The sequence below is a fragment of the Mixophyes fleayi genome, chromosome 9 (assembly GCF_038048845.1).
Source record: "Mixophyes fleayi isolate aMixFle1 chromosome 9, aMixFle1.hap1, whole genome shotgun sequence".
Classification (NCBI taxonomy): Eukaryota; Metazoa; Chordata; class Amphibia; order Anura; family Limnodynastidae; genus Mixophyes; species Mixophyes fleayi.
The window spans coordinates 91,587,247-91,610,169 of record NC_134410.1 but is presented as its reverse complement, the minus strand read 5'-3'; the positions used below and the strand labels follow the sequence as shown (position 1 = coordinate 91,610,169).

The 22,923-nt window shown below is 42.5% G+C and overlaps 1 protein-coding gene and 1 long non-coding RNA gene across 4 annotated transcripts in view; one reads left to right on the top strand and one right to left on the bottom strand.

Moving 5' to 3' along the window:
• BTK (Bruton tyrosine kinase) overlaps nucleotides 1-22,923 on the top strand; it is a 265,703-nt gene that overhangs the window by 201,230 nt on the left and 41,550 nt on the right. For all 3 annotated transcript variants that reach the window (XM_075184676.1, XM_075184675.1, XM_075184674.1), the window contains one exon: nucleotides 8,397-8,451. In XM_075184676.1, the coding sequence (XP_075040777.1) occupies nucleotides 8,397-8,451 (55 nt within the window). The remainder of the gene's footprint in view (nucleotides 1-8,396; nucleotides 8,452-22,923) is intronic.
• Nucleotides 12,039-22,923, bottom strand: part of LOC142100832 (uncharacterized) — a 31,973-nt gene continuing 21,088 nt past the window's right edge. The window contains exon 3 of the long non-coding RNA XR_012678922.1: nucleotides 12,039-16,856. This is a non-coding gene — a long non-coding RNA (uncharacterized LOC142100832). The remainder of the gene's footprint in view (nucleotides 16,857-22,923) is intronic.

Here is a 22,923-nt window from a genome sequence, read left to right as displayed (position 1 = left end):
ATTTTTTAGTATAAGAGATAATATCTCCCCGAAGAACTGCATTCGCCGTCTGCCAATACAAAATAGGACCTAAAACATGATACGCATTATTCTGCATATACATAGCTCATGCAGAAACTAACATATTTTTAAACTGTTGAAAGAAGGTTAAACCTAAGGGGAGATGCCATTATTTATGACCGCCCACAATTGATGTCATCTCTAGTAGAAACCAAATAGGAGCATGGTCAGATAAGCTAATGGGTTCAATCCATGTTCCAATGGAGCAGTTAGTTAACGAATTAGAGATTAAAAAGTAATCTATCCTGGAAAAGGTGTTATAAATTGGGGAATAATAACTAAATTCTAGGTCAGCTTTATGGTGTAATCTCCATTTGTCTGTAAGTTATTGTTGTTCTATATACTTAACACCAACTTTCTATTGGTGGGGCTGTCCAGAGATGACTCTGCCTATCTAATAGACGTTGATGTTAAAATTCCCTCCTAGGATTATTTGGGAATCTAGATGAGCATATAATTTAACTATAATTTTGAAAAATAGAAAGGGTTGTGGTAAGCTGTGGGCGCATAGATATTACAGAGGAGGTTTTTAATACCTACTATAAATACCTCTAAGAAAACAAAGCGCACTTCTGTATCTACTTGTTTTCTATGAATATTAAAAGGGAGGCCCTTACGCACTAGAATTGCTACACCTCTGGATTTGGAAGAGTAAGAAGAATAAGCAATAATCTGTTCTTTAAGCATAGTTAATTTCTCATGCTCTAAATCTGTGAGATGAGTTTCTTGGAGGCAGGGCCGGACTGGCCATCTGGCACTTCTGGCAAATGCCAGAAGGGCCGATGGCTAAATGGGCCGGGGCAAGCAGTGCTTTAAAAAAAAAAAGTACTTTTTTTTTCACCAGCAGGTGGCACACCCGCGATCGTGTGTGCACCCGCAAAGGAGGGAGGGAGGGAGGGAGAGAGTGAGCTACAGGGGGCACGGTCCAGGAAATGGGCACCAATTTTAAAAAGTGAAGGAGCCGACATTCCAGTGCCAAGTACATGGCAGAGTGGAACTATATGCTGCTGAGGACAGCCTGCAGTGTCTCAAGGAGGAAGCCTGGAGCATACAACAGGTAAGGTAACTTAAAAAAAAAGGTCTGTAATATACTGCACAAAAATCATCTGGAAATGGCATTCTTTTTATATATGAGCTAACACTAAGGCATAGAAATAACTGATTAGCTCATTTTTATAATGGTTATTTAGCACTGAACTATTGAGATATTGAAATATACAGTTATATCTATTTTGCTTTACTTTATAAGTCAGAATTAACTTGTTATTGATATTGATTATTATGAAGTTATTGGTCTCCAGTATGTAAAGCTGTATATGATCTGTATAATCCATCAGGGTTGTTTGTAAGCTGGGGTTAGTGATATTCTTAAAATGTTGGTTTTAGAGCTACACTACCACCCAGGGTTGCTATATATATATCTTTGTTTCTGGGGCTCTGCCAGTTCTGTAAAACACACTAGCTGCTCAAGGCACAGTCAGGGTGACCGCATAGGTGGCACCAGCAGGACAACCTCCATTCCTCTGTCCAAAGGATTGCACAATGCCATATATAGACGGTGCACGGCCTTATTGTATACATACGATGTGCACCCTCTAACCTCACCTCTATACCCTTTGTGTTTGTGTCTCTTTGTCTTCGCATTGTGGGTGTCTGTCCTTTCCTTTGCCCCCTTTATGTGTCTGTCTCTCTTTGCCCCTAATATCACATGTATCTCCTCACCTTTTTCTACCATTTCCCAGTATCTATTTTTCCCCTGTGCAACCATGTCCAATGCCACCTCTCACTCCCGCCTACAAGGCTTCTCTTGTGCTGCTCCCCACTTATGGAATTCCTTACTACGCTCAACCCAGCTTTCCCACAGTCTTCAAATCTTTAGATACTCTCTGAAATCTTTTTTTTTAGAGTTGACCTTATCCTCGAAAACACTATTCACACTAATGCACCCTCACAACTGTCATAATCTCCAGTCTGAACACTCGCTCCTCTTGTTCCTCTCTAATGAGCAGGGTCCTCAATACCCTTTGTTTTCAAGTCTTCATTTATTTAGTCTACCTAGTATGTCCCTGTTTTATGAATGTACTATTTTCCCTACTGTATGGCTCTGTGGAGCACTGTGGTGCCTTAGAAATCTACGATAACAAATAATAATATTGATGCCATCTAACTGAACCTGAACCTCAAAATTCTGATTTTAATAATTTTTGATAAGCGACTGAACGGTAAATTTTTTCTACATTGTGTATTAGTTAGTAACGCTCTCTTTTGTGAATTATGATACTATGCTCTTAATTTTAGACCATAGTGCCCCCTGTCTTTAGTGCCTCAGGCCCCCCAAAGCCTTAATCCAACTCTGGGGGGAGCTGTCCACGGACAGTGTGTGGTGACAGCGTATGTCATCATATACTGTCCAGCAGCCTGCAGAGCAGGCCTGGAGCTCCAAATCTCACGAGACAAAGGGGCATATTTAACAAATCATGGTAGTGCACTATTGTGCACTTACCGTGGAATTAAAGTCCCAATGTGCCCTCCGCAAATTTATTAAAGGTGCATCGCAGCAGATATCATGGATATCTGCTGCTTTGCACTCCTGATCGTTTTTGCGAGCAGTCACCATTCAACAGAATGGTGACTGCTCTGGCCGCAATCTAACAAGTCCCGGAAAAAAAAAAATTCCGGGAACTTGTCTTGATAATGTACGCCAGCTGAAGCTGGCGTACATTATTAGAATTGAAGAAATCCACTGCTGTCAGCTCTGCTCTGAAGAGCAGAGCTGGACAGCGCATGTGTGGAGGGATCACATGATCCCTCCCTGTCACTCAGCCCGCTCTCTCTGCATCGATAGTTGCAGAGACAGAGTGGGGACTTTGTGCGCATGTGCACTGCACATGCGCAATTGAAGGAAGAAGAGGAACGAAGAGGAGATCCCGAGACAGCGCGTCCGAAGAGGGGGGTAAGTGTGATTTTTTTCTATCACAGAAACAGCAGTTTTTCGGAACTGCTGTTTCTGTGTTCCCTTATTAATAAGTGTGAGAAATAGTTTAATCCTTATCCTTGCGATAAGGATTGATAACTATTTCTCACTTTTGCCGATTAATGATAAATGTGCCCCTAAGAGCTTACCTGCTCACTCTGCAAGGCGTTCTTTTTTACTCTGATGTCAGCTGCATAGGTAAGTACAGCAGGCTGGGGGGGTGTCATAATGTGTCTCGGGGGGTTATAATATGTCTTGTGTGGCATGATAATGTGCCTTGGGGGTGGCATGATAATGTGACTGAGTGGTAGCCTGATTTGTCTGCGGGGTGGCATGGTGTGATTTGTCTGGGGGGGTATTGTGGTGTGATGGGTGATGTGGCAGGGGGTAGCGTGATGCAGGACGTGGCGTGATGTGTCTGAGGGGTGGCGTTATGTAGCTGGTGATAAATGTAATATTTTATTATAATGTATGTATTTTATACTGTGTGATCTGTGTCATGTACGATGTTCACTTATTGCTCGGTTTTCCATATATACATTTTCCAACAGGTCCCAACATTCCAGAATCTATGCAAGAATCCAGTACCAGGTTGTGAAAGCTGCAATAGCCGGTAGGTGAGAGTAACACCATTTTAATACATAATGGGGGAATTCAATTAGCTGCAAAGTGAACATCCGCGAGACACTTTGCGGCTGAAATTTGGCAAAAATCACTGTTCATTTTTCCTCTCAAGGAAAAATAAGCAGAGATTTCTACCGTAATTGCCAGCAAAGTGGGCTGCGCGATACCCATGTATCACATCACCAGCAATTGAGTCTCCCCCAATTTGTTATCCCACGCCACATATTGACCACGCCCCCAACATTATGCGACCACACCCCTTCACCGACGCCGCTGCGCGTCGGTATACCTCTCTTCCTGTGCACCTGTGGGGGTGGGCAAAATTTCACTGTACCCCAGCCCCAAATTTCTCTTGCCAGTCCTGTGCATACCATTATCTGATACTGGTGCGCCCTATGCTGCAAACAGAGAGTCAAGCTGCACGTAATGCATTAATATCTCACGGGACACCATATAACAATGAGCTTTGCAAAATGTACTGTAATTATTATTAATCTGGAACAGAGCTGGGCCTGTGTGCTTTAAATGCCAGGGCTGATTTTTAATCCCAGTCCGGCCCTGCTTGGAGGTATGTAATATCAGAATTTAACTTGTTGATATAGGTTAAAATCTTCCTCCTTTTAATCAGGGAATTTATGCCACATACGTTTCACAAACAAAACTTTAAAGTACCTTGCATTTCAGCAATGACATAATAGGAACATATACAATTAACAAGCTAAGGCATTTCATATTATGTTCACCCCTTCCCCTCACCCACAAACCTAAACACTAGGCCAAAATATGAATACAAAAGCATATGAATACCATAATATATGCCAACTAGGAATTGGGAGGTATAGAAAAGACAAAGTTTGTAATTCCCTTCTCTCTTGTAGCCTAACTACCATAATCCTCCTTGTATGGAGCATCTATATCTTGCAAACAGAGTGTAAATATAGAAATGAATGGTCCCTGAATGACCACAATTCTAAAGATGCACTGTAATAGTGCAATGATAGGGATTATAATGGCTATAAACAGTGTAAACATCTTCTAGAAATAATACATTTGTAGATACACATATATGTAAACAATCTAACATACATAACATTGTTATGAGGAACTTAAAATATAGTGTACTGTCAGATAATTTTTTCAATTGTAAAAGTTTCTATATCAACACTACAGCATTTGGAGAACTGTGCCCCATTAATGAGCTAAGGATTTGAGTAATCAGATATATCTATTTCTAAAACATTAACTACTGATTAATCTGTGAAAATACCAAGGAATCTGAGAATGTATCTGAAGAGGCATCTGTTGCTATTACAGGAAAATAGCATACTCATCTTCTAGGGGCTAGATTTACTAAGCTGCGGGTTTGAAAAAGTGGGGATGTTGCCTATAGCAACCAATCAGATTCTAGTTTTCATTTATTTAGAACCTTCTACCAAATGACAGCTAGAATCTGATTGGTTGCTATAGGCAACATCCCCACTTTTTCAAACCCACAGCTTAGTAAATCTAGCCCTAAATCTCCAAACCTATACTAAGAATCACATGTTCTCAGATAAAGCTAATCTCTCAGATTCTTCTTCATCTAGGAATGCTTGCGCATCAACATTGTTGAAATCTCGAAACTCTTTACCAAAGAACAAACGCAACTTTGCTGGATATAACAATGCAAACTTTCTCCCCGCCTTCACCAATCTTGTACAGACAGAAGACATTTCTTTGTGTGCCCTGGAAACCTCAGATGAATAATCTTGGAATAACAGCAGCTGTTTATCCTGCATTGAGATTTTTTCAGATTGTTTCGCTGCTGACCAAAGTTTGACTTTATGGATATTATTTAGGCTCTTGAAAATAACTATTTGAGGTTTTGTTGTCCAGGTTAAATGGTGAGCTTGTTCTATTTCTAAGCCTTTCAAGTTGTCTGAAATATTAAGGACAACTGGAAGATCAACTGCAAGAAATTAAATTAGAGCTGGTCCTTTGATGGTTTCCGGTAGGCCAATTAGGCGCAAGTTATTGTGTCTTGACCTATTTTCTAGATCTTTAGTTTTGTTAAGCAATTGTTTTTGCTCCTTGTACATTGCACTAACTTGTGTCAGAAAGGAAATATGCTGCATTTGTTCACCTATGCATTGCTCATTAACCTGTTTAGTTGTTGTAGAGATTTGTTCAGTAAGTTCTTTGATAGCTTCTGTAAACTTCGGCGCCTGTGTTTGCATTAAAGGTTCCATCGTTTCTCGGATTGCTTTGACTACTGCATTATAAGACAAGGGTGCTTCAATATCCACATTACGTGGAGCAGGATCTAGTGTGTAGGACATCCAAGCTGGGGTCAGTGAGACCTTCAATCTGCAGACTATCACCTCCTAGCGTCCAGCTTGCTACCCAGTGGTAACCTCTCCGCAGACATTCAACTTCTGTGCTCAGCTCGCTGCTCCAGTGATACTTTCAGTTTGCAAACTATCACCAGCTAGTGTACAACCTGCTCGCCAGTGGTACCTCTCCGCAGACTATCACCCGTCCTGTTTGGTTTGCTATTCCAGTGACATCCACCAGTCACGTTCCCATTTACCAGCGCTTTTCTCCTCTGTTCCAGTATTGTCACCAATCCTCTCATTCTCCTTTTCTGGTTTCATCTAGCACTCTCCCAGAGGGCCGCGACCTGCAGGGCAGAGACCACAAAATCCATACCTTCTTGCGGAGGTCCCTAGCAAAGACCACCTGCCTCATTAGACTCCGCGCCTTTGGGCTGAGAAGCATCAAACTAGACAGGCCAAGGGGTCTTAATCTCAGACGTTTTTGTAACAATATTTTTAAATCGTTATAGATTGCACTGTTGAAGATTACATTGTTGAATGAGATTGTGGTTGCGAGACAGGGACCACACCACTTCAGTCCCTTACATAACTAAAAGTTATAATTGCAATGCTCTAATTCAAAAGATTGTTGTTAGGGCAGCAGATATACAATGCCACACTGGGCCCAGCCATTTGGTGTCAATATTACTGCTGCTACTAGTATTATAACTGTATCAGCATAGGAAGGCATGATGCTGAACTCCATGATGATAGTACCATGCCCTATGTTGCTGCTGGCTGTCACAATAATCCTTAGATAAGCAGCAAAGAGCAAATATAGGACACTAAAATAATCCCTATAGGGTGGTCAGCTGTAATTGAAGATGAAAAAGAAATGCTGGTAAATTCTGCAATTCAGCCACAAGATGGCAACAATCATCTATATTGTGTTATACAGTAGATATGAGCTGGGGAAGAGCTATAAGTGATTGTATTAACCCTCCATCAAACAAAGCCCATATGACTATGTAAATTCCAAATATAGAATACCAGTGATTTGTGCCACAGCATCAGTGTTATCAGTAGGCAGAATCCAAGATATGTAGTTAGACTCTATTGTGATTGCATGCAAACGAAGGGACTGTATAACACATACTTGCCAACTCTCCCGAAATGACTCCCGCATCTTGGGAGAGTCTCCCGGACTCCTGGGAGAGTATGGCAATCTCCCGAATTCTGCCCCCTTCCTAGTGAAGTGGGCAGAATTTGGTCAAAAATGCTGCAATTCTCCGTGAATCGCGGCATTTGGCCCCGCCCCAGTGTCATTTGCGTCATTATGTCACAGGGGGCGGGTCCAAAATGACGCAATTTTTGGCGCCCCGTCCCCCTCACGCCCACCTCCCCCGGCAGGCTCCCGGAAGACAAATCCATAAAGTTGGTAAGTATGGTATAACAGTGGGTTTGTGCACTGCTTATGAGAAAGCTGTGCTTTGGAGACCACCATTCCTATTATGAGAGAGAGAGTTCCAATAGATGGCTAATTTACTGACCAGGTAGCGCACTTCTCTCCGCTTTCTGATCCTTAGCAACTGACGTTAGAAGACCACCAGTGACTGTGTCCAGAATCTCAACAAAGAAAGCAGCACAGTGCCTCAGCCAAACATCCAAGTAAGATACCTGATTTAAAGCGTGGCACCTATATATCTGCCCTGCAGAAAATAATGTGGATCTGGTGATATTTAAGTCCGTGTGTATAGTAGCAGTGCCAAAGGGGATTATATGCAGGCAAAGCAGGTAAGCCCTATCTGTGTAGTGGTCAAGTCGGTGTTGCGCGATTCATGCCAAAACCTGCTCCACGGATAAACACTGCTATGGCACTATTTAGACAGGCAAAAACAAACCTCAGCTGCCAGCTCAGGGGGGCAACATTCCGGACAGGCAATTTACAGGTAGTATGTGAAGGCTGAAGATCATCTATACGCCCAAAATAGCTCACGGTGTTGGAAGCCGATATCGAAGTCGTCCGGCTATATTAGCTGCTAGGCCACGCCCCTGACATTCTAATTTAATGTAGACTTTTCCAAAGATATGCAAAATAAATTTGGATCCATGTGTGTATATAAACACAAACAACAGTGAAGAAGTACTCATTCATTTTAGGCTTAATGTGGTATTTGAAATTATTTATTAATCTGTATTTAGATGACTTGTGTGTGCAATTCACATCGGAACTCCACTAAGATGATAAGAATGTACTTTGGTTGATAGATTATTTAAGTATTTTTTATAAGTGAAAACATTTTGAATGTAATCTATGCCTAACTTTCAGAACAGAAATTAAATATAGAAGTTTTATGTGTAATTATATAAATGACAGTTATTTATTTAATGGGGTAGCTATTTGTTTCAGCCAGTTATGTTTTCTATTTATTTTTTGCCCACAGATGGTATTCAAAAAACATGACAAGGAGCCAGGCAGAGCAACTACTAAGAGCAGAGGTGAATATATTGAAGACCAAAGACATTTCAGATGGCAATAGAGTGGAAGGGCATATAGGGTTATAGGGGCATACAGTAGATTAGTAAAAAAAAAATATTTAAAGCTGCTAACAGTATACACATATATAAAGATTCAAGCATTCATTTATCTTATTAGACTTTAATATAATGTTATAATCATGCAGTGAAACATTTTCCAATGCACATGGAACGTTTGTGATATTTCCATATCCAGATATAGTTTGCTATTCAGCGATCAGAACATTTTCAAATTTCATTTTTTTTTTTATCTTTTAACATGCATAACAAATGTTATATTATTCTGCACACAAAGTTTAAATTGTTACATAGTTAGTATGGTTGAAAAAGGACACAAGTCTTTCTTTTGGTAGCATTTTTAAGTGCATTACATTGTAAAAGTAGAAAAAACATTATTTCATCAAATACATATATGCAATTAGTGGAAGAAAATGTAGCTGTTGATTTCTTCCAAATAAAGGATTGTCAAATGTATATACTTTATATCATGAAGCACACAGGAACTTTAGCTCCACACAACACAGAGCCCGAGAGTCTAATGTGGCGAAGGTTTGTGCCAGGGACCCCCGCAGGGAGGTTTGCTCTTCGCTACTTACATCACGCAGATCGCAGTTCTCCAGATGGATACCAGGCGAGATTGGCAGGAGAAGAGGATGTTGACCAGCAAGGGGAGACCAGAGTAGGAAAATCAGGATACAAAGAATTCTCGAAGATACCAGGATTTCAGGATTAGCTGAGAAGCATACAGTGCTGGATACCAGGATCTGTTAAATAGAAACCAATACAGGATATCAGGATTAGCTTGGAAGCATATAGCCCTGGATACCAGGATCTGCACAGTGGGAACTGATACAGGATACCAGGAAAAGATGCAAAGAACTGAATACCAGGATCCATGAGGAATACACAGGAATACAGGAGCAACAAAAATATAGTAGCTTGGCTGCCACAGCTAGAACCCATAGAAATATTATTGCTATCCGTGATTCACATAACCAGTTAACTCACGATCCAGCAGATATCAGGTCAGCATTTCAACACTTTTACACTGCTCTTTATAACCTCCCGGCTCTCGCTTCCTCCCCAACACTGAAAACCCCCTCCGCCCTGATCACTGACTTTCTTGCCAAAGACAGGCTACCTAAATTATCCCACCAAGCCCTTTTACTTCTCAATGAAGAGATCTTGACAGACGAGATCCATCAAGCCATCAAGAGACAAAAAAGTGGTAAATCCCCAGGCCCTGACGGCTTCACGTCCGCATACTACAAGAAACTTTCTGATTTGTTGGCCCCTCATCTCAAATCCCTTTATAACAACACTCTCCAAGGTGACCCTCTCCCATCAGAGATGCTGGAGGCCAAAATTGTAGTTATCCCTAAAGACGGTAAAGACCCGCTCCACTGTGCTAGCTACAGGCCAATCTCTCTCCTCAATCTCGATTTGAAAATTTATGCCAAAATCCTAGCAAACCGTCTGAATGCCTTCCTCCCTTCTCTGATCCAGTATGACCAAGTAGGGTTTATCCCGGGACGCCAGGCGAGGGACAATACCAGACGTGCCATTGACATCATCTATATTACAAATTCCAGGAGATCCCCAACTATTATGATCTCTCTGGATGCTGAAAAAGCATTTGACAGGATCTCTTGGGACTTTATGAAAGCGGCTCTTGAGTCGTTTGGCTTCGCTGGCGACTTCCTCACTGGCGTCGTAGCATTATACACCACCCCTACTGCTAAAGTCCTGGTTAATGGCACTCCCTCAGAATCATTCTCCATTCGAAATGGAACACGAAAGGGTTGCCTACTTTCCCCTCTGGTATTTGCTCTGATAATTGAACCTCTGGCTTCCCAAATTAGGTCTAATCCTAGCATACAGGGGGTCAAGGTGGGTAATACGAACTCCAAGATCTCACTCTTTGCAGATGATATCCTCCTATCGCTTACCCAACCGGGGATCTCCTTGCCCAACCTATATGCCATCCTTCAGAACTACAGCGATGTTTTGGGCTATAAGATAAACTACACCGAGGCCATGCTGCTTCACGTTTCTCCTCAGGATACCGAGCTCCTCCGGGCTAACTTTAATTTCAAATGGCAGAACAGGAAGATCAAATACCTGGGGGTTTTCCTCACTTCTCGCTATGACCTCCTCTTTCATGAGAATTTCCTACCCCTTTTCTTCAAGATGCAATCAGACCTGACCTCCTGGAACCGCCTTATTATTTCGTGGCTGGGCAGGATTATAGCTGTCAAAATGAACATACTCCCCAAATGGCTGTACCTCTTCCAAACCCTTCCGGTAACTGTCCCTGCCTCTTTCCTTGCCAACATCCAGAAGGCACTCACCCGCTTTATTTGGAACTATAGACCTCCTAGAGTCTCATCCAATATCTTAAAATGACCAATCCCTGGAGGAGAAAGAGGCCTTCCCGACATCAAATTATACTATTTGGCATCCCACCTTTTGCAAATCATTGCCTCCTACGCTCCCTCTGGCTCCACTGCATGGGTTGATATAGAATCGGCCCATCTAACCCTGCCCGATCTCTCCTCTCTCTGGGGCATATCTCCCGCCCGTCGCCCCCCTGCTGTTAGAGCACTGCCTTCTATCAAATTTGATGCTATGCTCTGGGACTCCAAATCCTTCAAACTAAAACTTTCAACTGCAATATCTCCTTTAACCCCCATCTGGCATAACCCGGTGTTCCCTCCCGGATCTGCCTCTACTATCCACCGTAACTGGTCTCGTGCAGGGCTTAAATTTCCAGTAGATTTTTCCAAACAGGGCCGCTGGCTTTCGCTAGTGGATCTCCAACCCCAATCCCCGTCCCAAATTCTCAGCCCCTTTGAATTCTTCCAAATTAATAATTTCTTGCGATCCCTGCCACCAACCTATGTTCTTAGGGACCTTACTCCATTTGAATCTCCTTGTAGAAAACATCCCTTGGACAAGGGCATGATTTCTCAAATATATAGCATTCTTCTCACTTCTGCCCTTCCCTCTCCAAACCCTCATGAAGACAAGTGGAAAAAGGACCTTGGTCCTCCCCCGGATGAAGAGGCTTGGGAGGACATGAGACTGGGGATAGCTAAATGCTCTATATCAACTAAACTCAAGGAAACCTCTTACAAAATGTATTACCGTTGGTATTACACTCCCACAAGACTCCATAGAATGTTTCCCTCTTCCTCGCCCTGCTGTTGGCGGGACTGTGGCCAAAGGGGTACGATGTTTCATATTTGGTGGTCTTGCCCGATTATCACCACCTTCTGGGATTCAGTCCATAGTTTCCTAAATACCCTTTTTGAAGCCCCCATCCCGAAAGATCCCTGGATATTTCTTTTATGTTACCCTCCCCAAGACCTGGACAAATTCTCCAAGAAATTAACTGCCCACATCCTGACAGCAGCCAAATCACTCATAGCCCTTAATTGGAAAAAGACCTCGCCTCCATCCCTTTTGGCTCTCAAGAAGCATATTTGGCACATGGCCGCTATGGAGGAGATTACGTACTACCTCCACAATAGAGGCCACGTCCCTTGCCTTGGCCTCCACATTGTGGGAATGAAACAACCCTCTTTTTGGTAGTTCTGTACCTTTCATTGAATCCTTCAGGAAGGTCTTTGACGATCAATAAAAACAAACAACAGAGTCAATAACAGGCGCTCCACTAAAAGCTGCTAATAGCTACCTCTAGGCGAACACCTAATTAGCCCAAAATATCCAAATATAGAATGAAATAAAATGAGGAACTGACAAGTGCTCCTATAACCACCATAGGGTTACACATATTGAACAAAAATATCAGTTAATAATACACATCACAGTCCTGAACTCGAAGATCATCACTCCGGCGCTAATGAAAAATTACTTCCTAGATATCAAGACTTAAAAGTCCAAATGGACTCTCAAATCGGAACTTCTCCACTTCACGGTCAACGTTAAGGGTGTACGACGATATCACTATTCGATCGCTCTCTGCTGTGTCAGCGTCCGGATGGATAGAAACTCCCACCTGTTGCTATACGCGTCCTCTCATAGATCTCACAGTCAACGTCAAGGAGGCCCAGCAATATTCAATTGGTCTCCACTGTGTCAGTGTCCGGATAGATAGACACTCCCACTTGTTACTACATGCATCCTCTCACAGATATCCAACTCCGATCACATGTATAAAGATGTAAGAAAGAAGCACACAGAGTAGTACCTTCTAAAAGAGGCTATTCATTTATTTATCATATAAATTACAAATTTGCAGGTGGTCCCGTACCTAGTTCATAGTTATATCAAACATATAATGCATAAAGCTCATACCCGGGACCGAGCTAAATGAATCAATGTGAGACAGCAGTATCCAGGAACCGTCCACAAATATACAGGTAAAAGCTAATGTTCCCAGTATGACCATCAACACGTTTGAGCTCCCTCTGAGCCTTTCTCAAGATGATAGTGGGAAGAAACAATCATCAAATATATAGGCTGAAATTTGTTGTTCATAAAAAACACCTGTGTCTAAAAGGGACACATACATCATAAAACCTGGGAGAGTGTCTTCTGCTGCTGCAAGTCTGCTATGTCTCTGCCAAGGTAATCTTTCCGTGGGACAGTACGCAGTACAGTTTTGGACACTGGCGTCAGAGTTAAAATGGAATAATGAGGCTTTGATAGCAACATTTTGGCAAGGTTTGGTCGTCCGGATCAAGGATGAACTCATTTCCAGAGATTTCCCTCCGGACCTTGATACATTAATTTCTCTATGCATCAAGGTGGATTTGTGTTATCAGGAACGCACGCAGGAACGCTCTTCTACCAGGCGTTTTGCTCCATGATTGGCACCCCAATTTAAGAATCCATGCAAATTGGACGTTCCCGGCTGTCTCCGGAGGAACGGGAGAGACGTTTTAAGCAGCGGACTTTGCCTTTTCTGTGGAGATTATGATCACCTACTCAGGGGTTGTCCTAAAAGACCGGGAAACCCCTCCTCCTAGGCGGTGGTAGGGAGGCCGCTTTAGGAGAATCCACTTTTGCTCCCTATTCCAAAAACACCTCTGAACTTCTCATGGCTTTCACCCTGAGCACCCCTAAAGGATTTTACTCCCCCATGGCCTTTGTGGATTCCGGCTCCTCCAGCAACTTCATCTCAGCAGTCCTCACTTCTTGGCTCCAAATTCCTCTACTATCTTTGCCTCAGCCACCTTCGCTTACGGCAGTTGATAGTAATTGTGTCAGCAATGGTTCCATCTCCTTCGTTACTTCACCAGTTCGGCTGATGGTAGGAGCTTTACGCAGTGAGACTATCCAGTTCCTGTTGCTTGGGGTTACCGTGGCTCCAGATGTATTTGCCTCATTTGGACTGGGATTGTGCTCAGGTCACGGCATGGGGTTGGGAGTGTCGTCATAGATGTATGTCCGGGGTACCTTCTTCCATGTCTCTGGTGGTCTGTTATTCCACGTTGGCGGATTCTACTCTTCCTTCTGTATATGCGGCTTTCCAAGATGTCTTTAACAAAACTGAAGCTGAAAGTCTGCCTCCACATCGATCCTGGGATTGTTCGATTAAAACTTGGGTTCATTCGCAAGTCTTCTTCTCTGGCTGGAGCAGGGTTCTTCTTTGTTAAGAAGAAGGATGGTTCACTACGTTCATGTATTGATTACCGTTCCCTTAACAGCATCACCATTAAGAATCGTTACCCGCTACCCCTTATCTCTGACTTGTTTGATAGAATTAGCGGTTCCCAGATATTTACCAGATATTTTTATAATTACTGACTTTGGATTGTATTTTAGCGTTGTTACTTTGTTTGTCCAGATATTTACCAAACTCAATCTTCAAAGAGCCTACAACTTAATTTGTATTAAGAGTGGAGATGAATAGAAGAAGGCTTTCAATACCAGGGACAGGCATTTTGAATACCTTGTGATGCCCTCCGGCCTTTGTAATGCCCCCTGCCATCTTCCAGTCGTTTGTCAACGATATCTTTCAGGACTTATTGTATACCTCCGTTGTAGTCTATCTGGATGGCATCTTGGTGTTTTCGAAAGACCTTGCCTCTTACTCAGATTACGCAAACACTATCTCTACTGCAAACTAAAGAAATGCATCTTGAAGTGCCACAAGTATCTTTTCTTGGATTCATTGTTTCTGGTAAGGGGCTACGGATGGATCCAACTAAAGTATCTGCTATCTTGGAATGGCCCCAACCCCAGGCTCTCAAAGCTATTCAGAGATTCATTGGGTTTTCGAACTACCACCGACAATGTATCCAAGACTTCTCTTACATCATTGCACCCATTACGGCATTAACAAAAAATCCACTAACCCCAGAGTTTGGTGTCCAGAGGCCATTACAACCTTTGACACCCTAAAGAAGGTGTTCTCCTCCGCACCAGTTCTTGCCCAACGACCATTCTTCTTAGAAGTTGATGCATCGTCTGTTGATATAGGAGCAGTGCTTTTCCAAAAATCCTCTTCTGGTACCCACATTCCTTGTGGGTTCTCCTCCAGACAGTTCCTTCCCAGCGAAAGCAACTATGGAATTGGGGATAAGGAGCTCCTTGCCATCAAAGCTGCACTCAAAGAATGGCGTCATTTACTGGAGGGCGCTCTTCATCCAGTCACTGTGTTTACGGATCATAGAAATTTGGTGTTCATCCAGGAGGCCCGTTGCCTCAACCCTTGTCGAGCTCGCTGGGCATCCTTCTTTGCACGGTTCAATATGGTCCTGACGTTCTGCCCAGGAGCCAAAAACGGGCGGGCCGATGCCTTATCGCGGTCCTTTGACGATTCTGATTGCTTAACTCCATTGGTACCTCAATTCATTATGGATCCCTCTAGTATCGTAGCTCTCACCCCCCCCCCCCCCGGTCGATCCTTTGTGGAGCCCCATCTACGACTTGACATTGGGCCCACTCCTCACGCATTGCTGGCCATGCCGGGATTAAGAAGACCACTGCTTTACTTTGTCACCGGTTCTGGTGGGCCACTGTCCATTCAGACATTTGTAAATTTATTGCGGACTGTACTGTCTGTGCCCAACACAAGTCTTCCAGAAGAGCTCCTGCTGGTCTGCTTCACCCACTACCTATTCCCAATGTTCTCTGGGAAAGTATTGCCATGGACTTTATTACTGACCTTCTCTCCAGTGCCGGATATAACACCATCTGGGTCGTCATCGACAGATTTTCCAAAATGGCTCACTTCGTCCCATTGTGTGGGCTGCCTTCTGCCAGTCGTCTAGCTGACATTTTTATCAGAGAGACTTTTAAGATTCATTGGCTGTCCCAAAGAAATCATCTCGGACTGATGGATCCTATTTACTTCCCACTTCTGGAGAGCCTTTTGTAAAAACCTGGGTACTAATCTAAAATTCTCCTCAGGGTACCACTCCCAAACTAATGGTCAGACTGAACGGAAAAATTAAGATCTGAAGACCTTCCTTTGGTGTTTTACATCGGATAACAAGAATAAATGGTCTCAACGCCATCCTTGGGCTGAATTTTCTCACAGCCAGCATATCCATGAATCCACGGGATTCTCCCCATTCTTCATTGTGCTTGGGACTTATCCTACCTTTCCAGATCCTTTTGTATCTTCAACCTCCATGGTTCCTGCTGCTGACTCTCTCCTCCGGGAATTCTCGCTTATTTGGTTTAAAACTAAGGCAGCTTTACGTAAAGCCACCCAATATCACAAAACTTATGCAGATTGCCACCTAAAATGTGACAGGAAGGAGGTGTGTAATGTAGCATTTTTGTGGGAAGAGTTGAAAACGTTCATATTATAGAAGATTTTATTTAAATTCATCAGAAGGTCATTGGCTGGGTTTCAGCAGAATAAAACTGGTACAAAACTTGATGGTCATATGGACCAAGAGAATGGAAGTTGGGTGATGACCAGGGGAGGTGAAGGAAAGGGGGAGGGGCCAAAGGGAAAGAGAGAATGTGACCAAGGGGAACAGTGGTCACCTGACTATTGTGCTGGCTGGAGATGTGAAGGGATGAGTGAGTCACCTGGGGGACTAGTTTAGCATGCAAGGCTCTGTGGTGGCACATGATTGGCAACAACTGGATAACTAAAAAATAATGAAAACCATGAAGGGGGGCAGGGGGGGAAGATAGGCGGGAGAAGGCTCCCAAGTAGCCTTAATTACACATTAGACCTGGGGGGGTCATGGAGGTATAACTCTCACCAAGTAACATGTGTTTAGAACTTGTACATAACAAAATCAAAGACAGTTAAAAACAAGTAACAGTACCACTAGATACAATTAAGCCCTGGTGCATGGGAAGCTTTTGAATATCTGTATCAGATCCCATCCTCTTTGCTGTGGATGTCTGGTCCTGTCGGTGAGAGATACAAACTGCAAAGGACAGAAGAGGTGAAAAACAAGCATATTAAAAAAACAATACACCAAATAGGGAACAGTTGTGGGTCAAAGACAGCAGCTTCATATTTCTTATTCCTATTCAGGTGAAGTTCATCAAATGTTCCTGGTCAGGCTATCAAGGACGATGTGTGTACTGTAGTCATTGAAGCTGTTGTCTCCAGTAGAAAAGTCTGTTGAAGCATTCATAATATCAAATATGAGAGAACTTGGAGAACTTCAGAGAGGGCTGGTAGTTGTAGATTGGAAAGGTTCAAGATATATTTTACCTCAGTATAGTAGGATTGCTCAAGGTTTTAGTGGAAGATAGTCATTAGTTCATGGACAGACTGCCAAAACCGATATGTGCATCACACCAGTCAAGAATAATTGGGTCCAGTGGAATATTCAAGGAGTCAATCCCCAAGTTAAATAGAGAGATTAAAGGCAGCATGCAGAAGTCTTTGAGGCAAGCATGAGAGGAGGTAATCAGAGGCAAATTGAGGTGGAAGTCAGAGGCAGAGCAGAGTGGCCGGGTAGGTATGTACCTCGAAACAAGGTCAGAGATTTAAGGGGGAGAAATGTTTTTAAGGGCTTTGTAAATGAAGGTAAAGAGCTTGAACTGAATTCTGAAATGGGGATTTACGAAGAGGAGAAGTGGAAGAGGTGTGGTGGGAGAGGAAGATGAGCCTAGCTGCAAAATTGCATATGGTTTCAAAGTCAGAAATGTGAGAGTCAGAGAGGCCAGTAAGAAGGAGGTTGCAATGGTTGAGACGAGGTTGGAGCAGGATTTTGGTTGCTTCCTGAGAGAGTAAGGGGAGGATAGATAGATTCGTGCATCATCAGCATAGAGGTGGTATTGGAGGCCAAATGATTGAATGAGTTCCCTGAGAGAGTTGGTGTAGAGAGAGAAGGGTGGTGAGGAGACGAGAATGATTGACTGTGTCAAAAGCAGCAGAGAGTTTGAGGAGTAGAAGAAGGACAAGTGACCTTTGGACTTAGCTGAGAGTAAGTTGTTTGTTACTTTAGTGAGGGCAGTTGAGTGAAGGGGACGGAAGCCAGCCTGGAGAGTGTCAAAAAGAGAGTGGGAAGAGAAAAAGTGGGTCAGACAACTGAAGACAAGTCATTCGAGAATTTTAAAAGCAAAAGGAAGAAGAGATATGGGGTTATAGTTGGCAGTCCCCAGAATGTGGAGTGTGGGAGAAGGAGAGACCCATGTGGGAGAGTGCAGCAAGGGAAGTAGTATCATTGGGGAAGATCCATGTTTCTGTAAGGGCCTGAAACCAAAGGAATGGGAGAGGAAGAGGTCATGAATGGGAGTGAGTTTGTTGCAGACAGATCTTGCATTCCAGAATGCGCAGGACAGGGGAAGGTGAGTAAGAGGAAGGTTGGCAATAAGGTTAGCAGGATTGGATGTTCGGGGGGGGGACAGGGTGATATGTGGTGGAGGGAGCCAGCGACAGCAGATAGAGGGGATAGGCTTGGGTCTGTAGTATGGAGTACTGATGTGGGAGCCAGTGGGGGAATGGGTGGAAGTGTTGAATGGAGAGTAATAAGATACAGGAGATGTAGTAATTGAGACCTTGCAGAGTCATGAAATAGTAGAGAGGGTCAAATCCAGGACAGACTCAGTTACAATTCATCATACTTGTGATGGCAGGCAAAGCTTTGAATAGGCTTGAAAATGTAATGAATTAGATAGAAGACTAAAACAGCTGTTGCAGGGGAAGTGAACTAGAACAGCAGGCTGATTAAACAGACGGGGTGTTGCAGTGGCATAAACTGACAGATAAAACATATTTTCTTGAGGTGAGAAGTAAATTAATTCAGAGTTCAAAACAGAGTTCTTGAGATGTGAAGCTTGTAGGCAGGGAGGGATGGAAAGATCAGGAGTAAAACATGGAGTTGCAGGTGAATGCTGAATGTTGTCCTCATGTAGCAGTATTTTCTATTAGATTGTTTCCCTCCTGTTCCCCAAATTTTCAATTCTTGTGCAATTTTTTGCTTTGCTATACAAAAAGGTTTATGCATTTATAACAAATACACCTTGACTGGCACTGCCACTATCTATTCAATAACTCAATAAACCCCCACTAATAGCACATTGCAAAGCCAGTCATAAATCATAAAGTAAACTATAAATTAAAAATCAAATAAAAAAAGAGCACCTCAGATCTGTAGGATTATGACTTTTTGTAGCAGTGTATAAACTCTAAAACTATTACCGTTAATACGGTAATATTGCGCGTAAAAACCGTTCATACGGTAATTTACTCGCTGAATTTCAGCGAGTTTTTACCGTATTAACGGTAATAGTTTTAGAGTGCAAGTTTTTCGGTGGTCCGGACGAACAATTGAATGCGCCCCTTAGTGTCTTAGAGTCTTAACGAGGTGAGTTATTTTGCTATGACATTCCCGAGTTTATCCTAAGATTAACACTGGTATGTTCCTTTGTGAAACCGGCAATACAAAGAGTAGCTTGTCTATGAATGACCTGGCATTGTGTGCTAGCACTACTATGCTGAAAGGAAGAGGATGATGAAACTACCGGCGGCGCTGCTGCTGATTGTGATACAAATACCCAGAGGGCTGTAGCGGTCATGTAGTCCTTTGTTTCACCAGTACCAATTGTCCAGTATCCGTAGTTAAGTGGACAGTTGGTACAATAGCATTTTCTTGGGACTGAATTGCTTTTAGTTTAACCTCCCGATACAGCTGAGGAATTGCTGTTCAGGAGAAATGGAATTTGGTAGTGTGGACTCATGACCTCAACTATGGGCAGCAGCATCAGTAGACATTTAGACTAGTAAATAGACGAAGGTGTTCTGCACCCAGAAGAAAAATGGTGAAAGAAAGACCATGCACACTATATTTTTAACGTTAGACAGCATGCCTCATGGTAGGTCAAGAGGCAATAAGAAGAACAAGAAGTCATTTACTAAGTGAATTTTTGTCATGAATACTCTTGTCCAGCTACCGGTGAAGTAGGAGGTGATCTCAGCCCTCTTCAAGGTACGGACTGGCTGTATTTCTTTGTAGTTCCCAAAGCTCAACTGCCTCCCTGAAGTTTCAACAAATTCCGATTTATATCTTACATAGAGCATTCCTTACTTCATGTAGACTGGCTAAATTTAGACTGTATCAGACTACTCACTACTCACAGTCAGTAAATGTATCAGTAAAACTGGGATTACAGTCCCGTTGTAGTCTCCAGGCACCTGCCCTTTTAACTTGAAGTTGGAGGATATGGTAAATATTGTGACTAGACAATATCTTGCTAATGTACCAGATTGTTGATGGCGCCCGCTGACCCACATATTTGGGATTGGATTAACCTAGTTGATAGTACGTGGGGCATGAATATTTGGTTTATACCATCAGAAAATGTCCCTTTAAAATATGAAAATTTGGGAGGAAACCGGAGCACCCGGAGGAAACCCACGCAAACACGGGGAGAACATACAAACTCCACACAGATAAGGCCATGGTTGGGAATTGAACTCATGACCCCAGTGCTGTGAGGCAGAAGTGCTAGCCACTTAGCCACCGTGCTGCCCCACAATATGTGGACCTTATCTGTATGGAGTTTGAATGTCCTTACATGTTTGCGTGGGTTTCCTCCGGGTACTCTGGTTTACTCCCACACTACAAAAACATATTGGTAGGTTAATTGGCTGCTGACAAAAGTAACAGTATTCTGTTTGTGTATGAGTTAGGGAATTTAATATTCCACATCAGTCCCTGCTCCAATGAGGCAGGGACTGATGTGAATGACAAATATCCCTGTAAAAGCTCTGCATAATTGTTAGTGCTATATAAATAATTCACTACTTCGCTGGTGGCTAACTAGGGGGGCCGCGACCTGTGCTTCTTCTGCAGAAAACTCCAAACTCCCTTGTGGGGGTCCCTGGCGAAGACCAGAGGCAGGTTTAGACTCAGTGCCTCCTAGCTTAGCAGCACAAATATCAGCAAGTAGGCCTCAGTCTCTGCAAACTCGTGACAACTTCAGTGACAGGGACGGACACTTTTCTGGCTGAAGTGCTTGATTTGTTTGGGCCCCCACAAAAGTGAACTTTTTGGTTGTTGAACTGGAGAAAAGATTTAGTAGACATGTTGACAAGTAGATAGACGAGACCCAGAAGAAAAATGGAGATAGGAAGACCATGCACACTATATTTTGAACGTTAGACAGCATACATCATGCAAAGTGAAGAGGCAGCACTCAGAGCTCATTAGACGGAAAGTGGCAGATAGACATTTAACAGATGACCAAGAACATAATGAAAAATAGTGCAAGATGGAATTGTCCACAATTCAGAGCTGTGTTAAAAGGTGGGTTCAGATTTATACTCATACAGTAAAAAATGACCGTAATTAAAGCCACTGTTTTGTATTTTCTGTTTGTTGTATACATTGACACTTGTTCGTTTAATGTTGACTAGATTAAGTGTTAGACTAGAATGCTTCGCTTTGCATGTATTTTTTGATTTGTTCACCGAGGCATCTCCATTTTGACCGGTGTCACACTTTCCACGATCTGATCAGTGGATATATCACACTGCCTCGTGTCTTTCCATCGACCCTGTCTATTGGCTATCCCGCAGGGATCTCGGCGATCAGACTTCTACAACTCATTGTGTCCTCATTGCTCATGCCAGTTCTAGTTCAGAGCCAGTGATTATACTGCCGAGGATCGCGTCTCATCTCCTTGCGGGGATCCCTGGTGAATGCCTCTCCTTCCATTAGACTCCGCACCTCTTCGGGGGTAGTCATTGCCTAGCATGCTTCAAGGCCCATCCTTAACCTGAACAACTTGACAGTACGTGACACCTCCGCATCTACTCCACTTCCACCACAAACCCCTCCAGAGTCCTTGGCTCAGCATTGGTACCTGCAATGACTGGTTATATGATGGCATTTCTCCCCTCATATAACCAGCAAATATGAGGTGACATATGCCTCATCTAGATATTTGATTATTGTCGGTACATTCAATAATCTCAATTGCATTCTGGTGAATATTTATTCTCCTAACACAAACCAACACACATTCTTTAGAAAATGAAGTTAACTACTTTCCCAAATCAGACAAGGGAAATTACTTCAACACAATCATTATCCTCCTCTGCATTATCTCGTTCAAGGACAACACATTAATTTTTAGATCCACAATGATCCCCCTCATCCTCTTGCACATTTGCAAGTTCCAATGTAGCATCCTCTATTTCTATGTGTAAAGGATCATCATTACTACTACGTATCCTCACATTTCCAAATGGTTAAAAATATTTGAAGGAGGCTCTATAATTACAGTAAGGAAAACAGAGAATTGCGCAGAAGTACCTAATAGGATTTAATAATAAAAATGTCAGACAACTGTACAAAATACATATGTCACATATTTAAAACCACAAGGTTGTGATAGAACATATACTATGTATACACCAGCTCTTCTAAAAATAAAAAAATAAAATAAAATAATAAAATAAAAATGTAAAGATGTAAATAAATCTCGGTTAGAAACAGATCACATAACCTCATAAACATGTATATACATACATATATTGTGATGTAACCCAATACACCTATCTATCACCAGCTGGTAAATATAATTGGGATATCCAAATTTTGTTGGATCCTGCAGGATATAAAAAAAAAAAGCAGAAAAATTTTCTCTTCAGATGGTTAGATACAGTTAAAATTGAACTATTACATGTACATGCAAGAATTTATTTCCTTTTTGGAGTTTCGATCTTCCAAAAAACTATCCTTATGAGGATCAAATATAGATGATATCCAGTTAGCAGACAAAGCAAAAGGATAATAAGATGTTGTTGGTTATCCACAAAATGAAGTCTCTTGTCACAGTCACGGCTAGAGAACAATTGTAATCCTATATATAGAACCACACTGTGTGTGTATAACATCAAACAGAGGCACCGCTTCTTATCGCTTCAGCGGCTAATGGAAATCAAACACCACATGTCTCCGGGAATGACAACAGTTCCGTTATTGTGGATCTAATATAGATGATATCCAGTAAACAAACAGATGGAGGTAATAA